At 41.1% G+C, this 9,230-nt stretch overlaps 1 protein-coding gene and 1 non-coding gene across 2 annotated transcripts in view; both read left to right on the forward strand.

Annotated features, from left to right (window-relative positions):
* Window positions 1-516: 516 nt before the first annotated feature.
* LOC119468081 lies at window positions 517-618 on the forward strand. Its single transcript, XR_005196702.1, has one exon. It is a non-coding gene; the product is annotated as a small nucleolar RNA U13 (small nucleolar RNA).
* Window positions 619-727: 109 nt separating this feature from the next.
* The window catches only part of LOC108286991 (msx2-interacting protein), a 32,940-nt gene continuing 24,437 nt past the window's right edge, over window positions 728-9,230 (forward strand). Inside the window, exons 1-2 of the mRNA XM_017505167.2 lie at window positions 728-922; window positions 6,562-6,713. Of these exons, the coding sequence (XP_017360656.1) occupies window positions 889-922; window positions 6,562-6,713 (186 nt within the window). The 5' untranslated portion in view covers window positions 728-888. The remainder of the gene's footprint in view (window positions 923-6,561; window positions 6,714-9,230) is intronic.

The following is a 9,230-nucleotide window of genomic DNA, read 5'->3' on the forward strand; positions in this document are numbered from 1 at the left end:
GTTGACCAGGATGGTCTCGATCTCTTGACCTCGTGATCCACCCGCCTCGGCCTCCCAAAGTGCTGGGATTACAGGCTTGAGCCACCGCGCCCGGCCACACTTTTATTTAATTATAAACATATATGTAAAGTTTTATGAAACATATGCCAAAGTAGAAGGAATAGCAAAATGACTTTCCCTTATACAATATCCAACATTGAGAAATCATTTTGTCATTTTTGCTTTACCTGTTTCCTGTCTTCCTGCTCTGCTACAGTTTTTTTCTTTCCACCTTTAAAGTGAATCCTTGATGTTTTATTTCATACCTACTTACAGATGTATATTTATGTATATATCTATAATATATGAGGACATTTTTCTGCATAGCATCATTATTACCTAACAAATAACCAATACTATAATCTAACAGTTTGTTTTCAGAATTGTACAATAATCTCCAATATGTCTTTTTGGGGCTTTTTTGTTTGAAAAAGTAATGTTTTAATGACATAAAACTTGGGTCAAAAACCAAGCTAGATGCTTTTGTGGTTCATAAACATGATGATTGGGTTTTTACGCCGTGTGAGATGTGCCTCCCTCAGGCCTTGTTATGACAATTGGCATATTACCTATCTGACATGAACAAAACAATAAGAAAACTGGGCTAAAGATTTGGTAGGTTGCTTATTGAGTTGTAATTAAATTAGAAGAACTGATGACTTGGTTTTGTTTGGGAATTTAGATACAAGCCTTAAAGATGGCCTTTTCCATGAATTTAAGAAATTTGGAAAAGTAACTTCAGTGCAGATACATGGAGCTTCAGAAGAAAGGTATGGTCTGGTATTCTTTCGACAGCAAGAGGACCAAGAAAAAGCATTGACTGCATCAAAAGGAAAACTTTTCTTTGGCATGCAGATTGAAGTAACAGCATGGATAGGGCCAGGTAAGACTCATGCAAGCCAAGTTTGAGTTACACATCATACACACTGTGTTGCATAAGAGGGCAGCATATGATCCTGAATGTGGGCACTATTTTGGCTTTATTGACATTTCCATTGTCTTCTATTTAAAAAGATGATTCTATTTATTGTTCAACTTAATAAAAAGCACTGTTTTGCTGGGCACGGTGGCACATGCCTGTAATAGCAACACTGTGGGAGGCCAAGGCGGACGGATCACCTGAGGCCGGGAGTTCGACACCAATCTGACCAACATGGAGAAACCCCCATGTCTACTAAAAATACAAAATTAGCCAGGCGTGGTCACGCATGCCTGTAGTCCCAGCTACTCAGGAGGCTGAGGCAGGAGAATTGCTTGAACCTGGGAGATGGAGGTTGTAGTGAGCTGAGATCCCAACATTGCACTCTAGCCTGGGCAACAAGAGCAAAACTGCGTCTCAGAACAAACAAACAAACAAAAACAAAAGACATTGTTTTGGTTAGGAAGGATAGATTTATCTGTAGCTATAATGGAGAATTGCTGACTGTTAAGAGTCTGAAAGGTAGAACTATAGACCGTTACTGAGTCCAGCCTTCCCAAAGGATTGAATTTATCAAAATTAGGAGGTAGTTCCTAGGAGTGTGACAACAGAATTATCTTGAATTAGAAAGAAAACTACTTCCAGCCGGGCAGGGTGGCTCATGCCTATAATCTCAGCACTTTGGGAGGCTGAGATGGGCAGATCACCTGAGGTCAGGAGTTCAAGACCAGCTGGCCAACATGGTGAAACCCTGTCTCTACTGAAAATACAAAAATTAGCTGGGTGTGGTGGCACACGCCTGTAATCCCAGCTACTTGGGAGGCTGAGGCAGGAGAATCATACGAACCCAGGAGGTAGAGATTGTAGTGAGCTGAGATTGTGCCATTGCACTCCAGCCTAGATGACAGAGTGAGACTCTTATCTTTAAAAAAAAAAAAAAGAAAGCAAACTACCTCTTAATATTGATTTGAAGGACTTGTTAGACTAGTTTTATTTCTATTATGCCCAATACGAATTGAGTCTGTTATTCCAGCTTGCGTGACCTTTAAGACAGAGTAACAGAAATAAGTCTTACAGGTGCGACCCACTGAGAATTTCCGGGGAACGTTTTATTATCTTGAACCTACCTGTGGAACCTGTTGTAACACAGGAAATCTCACACATGGCTTATATCAGTATTTCTCCTATTTTAGGACCACCTGCAGTACTTGTTTAAAAATTCAGACTCTTTGACCCTACCCCAGCTTACTGATTCAGAATTTATACACTTAAGTTTGGGAATCCCTGATTTAAGAGAACTTGTGAGTAAATTTGTAAGGGAATCAATAGAAACATTAAAATTTTATTGTCACCTTATAAAGCTGGGACAATTGAACTTTTAGACTTTAAGTGGAATTTATTGGGTAAACATGGCTTATTATAGGGTAATATGAATATTCTTGGAATATTCGTTTATTAGACAATTAGAAAGAAAAAAATTTAGTTCCCCTGATGAGGATGTACAAATGTGTTATTTGTATAGTAAAACTGGCATAGAATTGTTAGAGTGACCACTGCAAAATAGTCACTCTATGATGTTATGATGAAACATAGCAGTTCAAAGGAATATTATCTTTTCTTTTTTGTTGTTTAAAAAACTGAGAAAACTTGGGAACCAGGAATATTATCTTTTCAAAGGATAATAGATTATGCCTTCACAGTCCTTCTTCTGTCAGGTTTGAGATGGACTGCCCTAAATTTTACTAAGCTAAGAGCAACTCCAGGAGTTCTTTAACACATTTGGAACAGATCAGAACTGCTTGAGAAACATTTAGAATGTCATATAATCTATATACATTTCTAGAGCCAATCATAATTATTAAGTAAGGAAGATCTCATCCGGGGCATTCATTAGGTAACTTTTATTTCTAGATGGTAGGACTAGTTGAGATTTTTACTGTAAAAAGCTTTTAACCTAGTTATTTAGCACCTAGGAAATAGGCTTTACCTACTTGCCAGTGAAGATTTTGAGAAGTTTGGTTCAAACATAGGAAAGCTAAAGGTACTTTTCCCAGATTGGACAACATTAAATACTAGTTAAATGGGATATGTGAAAGCAGTGGAGACTTGGTTGGAATTTTGCTGTCAGATCGTTAAATTATGAAATATTGAAATGTATTGAGCTGATTGCTTAGGTCAAGGATTATTTTCAAATATTCAAATCCAAGACCGGGCGCAGTGCCTCACGCCTATAATCCCAGCACTTTGGGAGGCCGAGGTGGGTGGATCATGAGGTCAAGAGATCGAGACCATCCTGGTCAACATGGTGAAACCCCATCTCTACTAAAAATACAAAAATTAGCTGGGGATGGTGGCGCACGCCTGTAGTCCCAGCTACTCGGAAGGCTGAGGCAGAAGAATTGCTTGAACCCAGGAGGCGGAGGTTGAGGTGAGCCGAGATTGCACCATTGCACTCCAGCAACTTTGCATATAGACCAGACCCTTTGGTGGCATCTACAATTTCTTTTCCCACATGAAATTACAAGTTCAAGAAGTTTTTTTCAAAGATGTGTAGGCATTAAGTGAACTACATGTGGAAAACTTACTTTTTTTTTTTTTTTTTTTTTTGGGTAACTGAATTTCTGATTTTGAAAATCTGCTGGCTATAGTGGCTCACACCTTGATTAATCGATTGATTGATTGATTGATTGATTGGAAACAGAGTCTCACTCTGTCACCCAGCCTGGAGTGCAGTGGCGTAATCATGGCTTACCAAAACCTTGACCTCCTGGGCTCAAGTGATCCTCCTGCCTTGGCTTCCCAAAGTGGCAGGATTATTGGCATGAGCCACTGTGCCTGGCCAAGCTCATGCCTGCAAACACTTTGGGAAGCCAAGGCAGGAGGATCCCTTGAGCCCAGGGGTTTGCGATGAGCCTGGGCAACAAAGTGAGACCCCATCTCTACAAAAAATAAAAAATCAGCCAGGCCTTGTAGTCCCAGTTACTTGGGAGGCTGAGGTGGGAGGATTGCTTAAGCCCAGGAGTTTGAGGCTGCAGTGAGCTATGATCCCACCACCTCACTCTAGGCTGGGCAACAGAGCAAGACCCTGCCTCCAGTGTAGGGGATGGAGGAGGAGAAAGAAAATGTACCAGGCCATTTGGTGGAAATGAAGCCATTAGAGATTTTAATAGTTGCAAATAATACTTTCCCTTTGTGATTCTCCCTTTCAGAGCACAAACCTCAAGATTCTATTTGGATTTTTTGAAATATTCTTAAATGTCTGCCTACATTTAAATTAAGACCAAGCTGAGCTTAAAATGATACACACTCCTTTGAGATATGCAGAATATATGGAGATAGCTATTATGGGCCCTGGGCAGTTTCTGGGTCCACCTGAGTTTGTGAAAGTACATAGTCTGATGAAAGTGACAAGATTAGTTGAGTTACCATTAGAGCCTGGAATCAGAAGTGAGATGCATTCTGACCTAACTCTAGGTCCCTGAAGTTGAGTTTTTAAAAATAGCAGTGTCTGCCAGGCACAGTGGCTCACGCCTGTAATCCCAGCACTTTGGAAGGCTGAGACAGGTAGATCACCAGGTCAGGCATTCGAGACCAGCCTGGCCAACATAGTGAAACCCTGTCTCTACTAAAAATACAAAAAATTAGCTGGGCGTGGTAGTGAACACCTGTAATCCCAGCTACTTGGGAGGCTGAAGCAGGAGAGTCGCTTGAACCTGGGAGGCGGAGGTTATAGGGAACTGAGATCCTACCACTGCATTCCAGGCTTGGCGACAGTGCGAGAGACTGTCTCAAAAACAAAAAACTAAAAACCAGTGTCATTGACATTATCAGTAATGTTCAGTGGCTGGCCCTAAATGCTTTGTTTCAGTAAAGTTGATTAAATATTAATTTTTTGGGTGCCTTTGTTGTACATTAAGAGAAAAAAACGCACAGTACTTTCCTGTAATTGTTATCAACAAAACCTTTAGGGTTCCTTCCCTAGACCAAGTTAATAAACGGAGCTTCAGAGAAAGGATATGACTGAATTAGAGATTAAGCCAGGGCTTTTGATCATAAAAAACAGAGGCCGGGTGCATGGCTCACACCTGTAATCCCAGCACTTTGGGATTGAATGAAGCACTTAGGGTCTCATGCTGTTCGAGAACCAGCCTATCCCAAATGGCGAAACCCTTCTCTACTAAAAATACAAAAAATTTGCTGGATGTGGTGGCGGGCGTCTATAATCCCAGCTATCCTGGAGGCTGAGGCAGGAGAATCACTTGAACCCAGGAGGCAGAGGTTGCAGTGAGCCAAGATCACGGCACTGCACTCCAGCCTGGGCAACAAGAGTGACTGTCTCAAAAAAAAAAAGAAAAAAATCATAGGAATCATTTAACCTCTTTCTATTTGTCATTGGGTACCATGAAATATCAAAAGATATTTTTAAAATATTGCTTTAATTAGTTTTCATAACTTTTATATCTAAAATTTCCGCATTTAGACAGTTGATTTTTTAGTATGAGAGGGGCGAAATGCTAAATATCTTACAAAATGCTGAAAAGTAAATGAAATTAAACAATGAAGCTGGAACTATTTTCAGCTGAGTTTTTATGTCTATTTCAGAGTGTAGTTTTATACTCCAAATTGAGAGCCTGCTACATAATTTTGGAAACTAAGATTAGGCTCAATTAATTAATTACCACTTTTGCAAAATAAATCAAGCCAGGTGCAGTGTAATCCCAGCACTTTGGGGAACTGAGGCAGGAGGATTGTTTGAGCCTAGAGATCAGCCTGGGCAACAAAGTGAGGCCTTATTTCTGCAGGGTAGCAGGGGAAACTAGCTAGGCATGGTGGCATTCGCTAGTGGTCTCAGCTACTTAGAAGGCTGAGGTGGGAGGGTTGCTTAAGCCTGGGAGGTTCCAGTGAGAATCAAGGTTCCAGTGAGCCATGATTGTGCCAGTACACTCCAATCTGGGTGGCAGACCTACACTCTGTCCCAGAAACAACAACAAATCACCTTAGCAAAGATACGTATTTATTTTATTTTTGGAGGCAGGTTCTCACTTCCATTACCCAGGCTGGAGTGCAGTGGCATGATCACAGCTCACTGCAGCCTCAACTTCCTGTGCTCATGCTGTTCTCCCACCTCAGCCTCCTGAGTAGCTGGGAATACAGGCGTGCGCCACCATATCTGGCCTATCTTTTGTAGTCTTTGGTAGAGATGGGGTTTCTACATGTTGCCTAGGTTAGTCTCAAACTTCTGGGCTCAGGTGATCCTCCTACCTTGGCCTCTTAAAGTGCTAGAATTACAGGCATGAGCCACCACTCCCAGCTAATTTAGCAGATTTAAATCAATTTATTTTTTAATCGTAAACGTTAAACAAAGTGTTACTTTAGCCTTAATTTTTTTTGAAATGTTTCTTTAGCCTTTGTATTCCTTTTTTGCTTTCGAGTTCAATAAGGGGTGACTATTTCTGAAGGTGTTTATAATATTTTAGTTTATGTGAGTATTCAAACCCATTATTTCAGAAATTTTGTTTTTTAAATGTAGATTTTCCCATGATATACAAATATGCATTAAAATACTCTCTTTCCTTTTTACTCTGCCCCCGTTCCACTTACAGAAACAGAAAGTGAAAATGAATTTCGCCCCTTGGATGAAAGGATAGATGAATTTCACCCCAAAGCAACAAGAACTCTCTTTATTGGCAACCTTGAAAAAACCACTACTTACCATGACCTTCGCAACATCTTCCAGCGCTTTGGAGAAATTGTGGTATGTTGCTTTTACTATGAAAACAATTTTAGATCTTTGTCATGACACATGAAGCATAGTACAGATTATATTTGGAAAGGTGCTATTTAGTGGTGTAATGAATATTGCTGTGCTTTAGCTCTTGCTAAAAGATAATGCAGAGAAACCCATTGGGTATGGTTCTATATATATGTGAAAATCTAATATATGTCTTTTGTTTACACACATATATTTTCTTTTTTTTTTGAGAAAGAGTATCACTCTGTTGCCTAGCCTGGAGTGCAGTGGCATGATCACGACTCACTAAAGCCTCAACCTCCTGGGCTCAAGCAATCCTCCCATCTCTCAGTCTCCTGAGTGAGTTGGGACTATAGACGTGTGTCACCATGCCCAGCTAATTTTTGTGTTTTTTGTAGAGATGGTGTTTCACCATGTTGCCCAGGCTGCTTCTTACTCATTTTTATCTTTCTTTGTTCTTTGAGTTCTATTTTAATCTCTAGTCCTGTGGGTTGAAAGGAAAATCTGGAAGAGAGAAATGTTTGTAAAAAAGCAGCAGCAGGCTGAGCTCATGCTCATGCCTATGATCCCAGCACTTTGGGAGGCTGAGGTGAGTAGATCACTTTGAGCTCAGAAGTTTGAGACTAGCCTAGGCAACATAGTGAAACCCTGTCTCTTAAANGCCCAAGCTGGGCAGATCACTTGAGGTCAGGAGTTCCAGACTGGCCAACATGGTGAAACCTGTCTCTACTAAAAATAGGAAAATTAGCTGGGCTTTGGTGCTTACTCCGGTAGTCCCAGCTACTCAGGAGGCTGAGGGTGGAGAATCAGGTGAGCCCAGGAAGCAGAGGCTGCAGTGAGCCGAGATCACACAACTGCACTCCAGCCTGGGTGACAGAGTGAGACCCTGTCTCAAAAAATAAAGAGTAAATTAGTGCACGATTGTTTTGTGATCACAGTGCACATCAGAAATATTTTGGGGATTACCAGAACATGGATGTCGTGTGCTAGCAGTTCAATTCTGTTAGGAAGTTTTAATTTGAATCACTTTTTATATTATGCAAGTAATTGTTAGATTAAGAGGTACAAGAAGTTTTCTGTTCCTTTATGACTCAAAATTTGAGTAAGTTTAAAATGAAAATATTTTGGTCACAGCTTTATAGTTTGGGGATATACTATTATTATTGTTTTAGACAGAGTTTTACTCTTGTCGCGTAGGCTGGAGTGCAGTGGCTCGATCTTGGCTCACTGCAACCTCCCCCTCCTGGGTTCAAGCAATTCTCCTGCCTCAACCTCCCGAGTAGCGGGGACTACAGATACCCACAACCACACTCGGCTAATTTTTGTACTTTCAGTAGAGACGGGGTTTCACCATATTGGCCAAGGTGGTCTCAAACACCTGAGCTTGTGATCCACCCGCCTTGGCCTCCCAAAGTGCTGGGATTACAGGCGTGACTCACTGCGCCTGGCGAAATTCTTTATATTCCAAAATCACTTTGTACCCTGAAAGATACCAGTCTTTCTCATCTCCTCAAAATCTTACATAGGTAACTTCTGTAGAAATCTGCACATGCCTTCTTTCCTGGTTTAGCCACAGCAAACTCAGAGAACTGCAACCTCCAATTAATGCTCCAACAATATGATATTACAGATGCTTGGCCAGAAGGGCACACATCTGAGGTTTTGTCAAAGCACTGGAAGCCCTGGTGGTTAGTTATTGTCTTTGATAGGTATGTCAACCTCACCCCCAACATCCTGCCTAACTGATAGAGAAATGGATAACCTCATTTTCAATTATTTTGATTTGTCAGATTCTTTTAGTTTTGAGGGAGTACCATACTCTAATTGCAGTCCTACTGCCTGCCTAGATGGGTGATGTGGAATTCAGTTATGTATCTGGGCTCCAGCTTCTTTTGTCTTTAGACAGTTATCTGTTATTTGTTTGTGATGGAGTTTCGCTCTTGTTCCCCAGGCTGGAGTGCAATGGCCTGATCTCGGCTCACTGCAACTTCTGCCTCTCCATTTCAAGCGATTATCCTGCCTCAGCCTCCCAAATAGCTGGTTTTACAGGCATGTGCCACCATGTCCAGCTAATTTTGTATTTTTAATAGAGATGTGGTTTCACAATGTTGGTCAGGCTGGTCTTGAATTCCTGACCTCAGGTGATCCACCCACCTCAATCTCCCAGAGTGCTGGGATTACAGCCGTGAACTACCACACCTAGCCAGTTATCTGTTATTTAATTTGGTGTTGGTATTCATAGGTCTGTGAATTGATAAAACTTTCAGACCTACTTTTATATGAAGATAGCTAGTACTTCAGACTTCGGAGCAGTGTAAAAAGCTGTAGCTGGGCAAATGGATACATTCTTATCAGCAGGTTTACTAAAAATGTAATGATTATTGTGTTTTAAGAGTTGTGGTTCTCAGGCCGGGCGCGGTGGCTTACGCCTATAATCCCAGCACTTTGGGAGGCCGAGGTGGGTGGATCATGAGGTCAAGAGATCGAGACCATCCTGGTCAACATGGTGAAACCCCATCT

Source organism: Cebus imitator, unplaced genomic scaffold (assembly GCF_001604975.1).
Source record: "Cebus imitator isolate Cc_AM_T3 unplaced genomic scaffold, Cebus_imitator-1.0 Scaffold15, whole genome shotgun sequence".
NCBI classification, from domain to species: Eukaryota; Metazoa; Chordata; class Mammalia; order Primates; family Cebidae; genus Cebus; species Cebus imitator.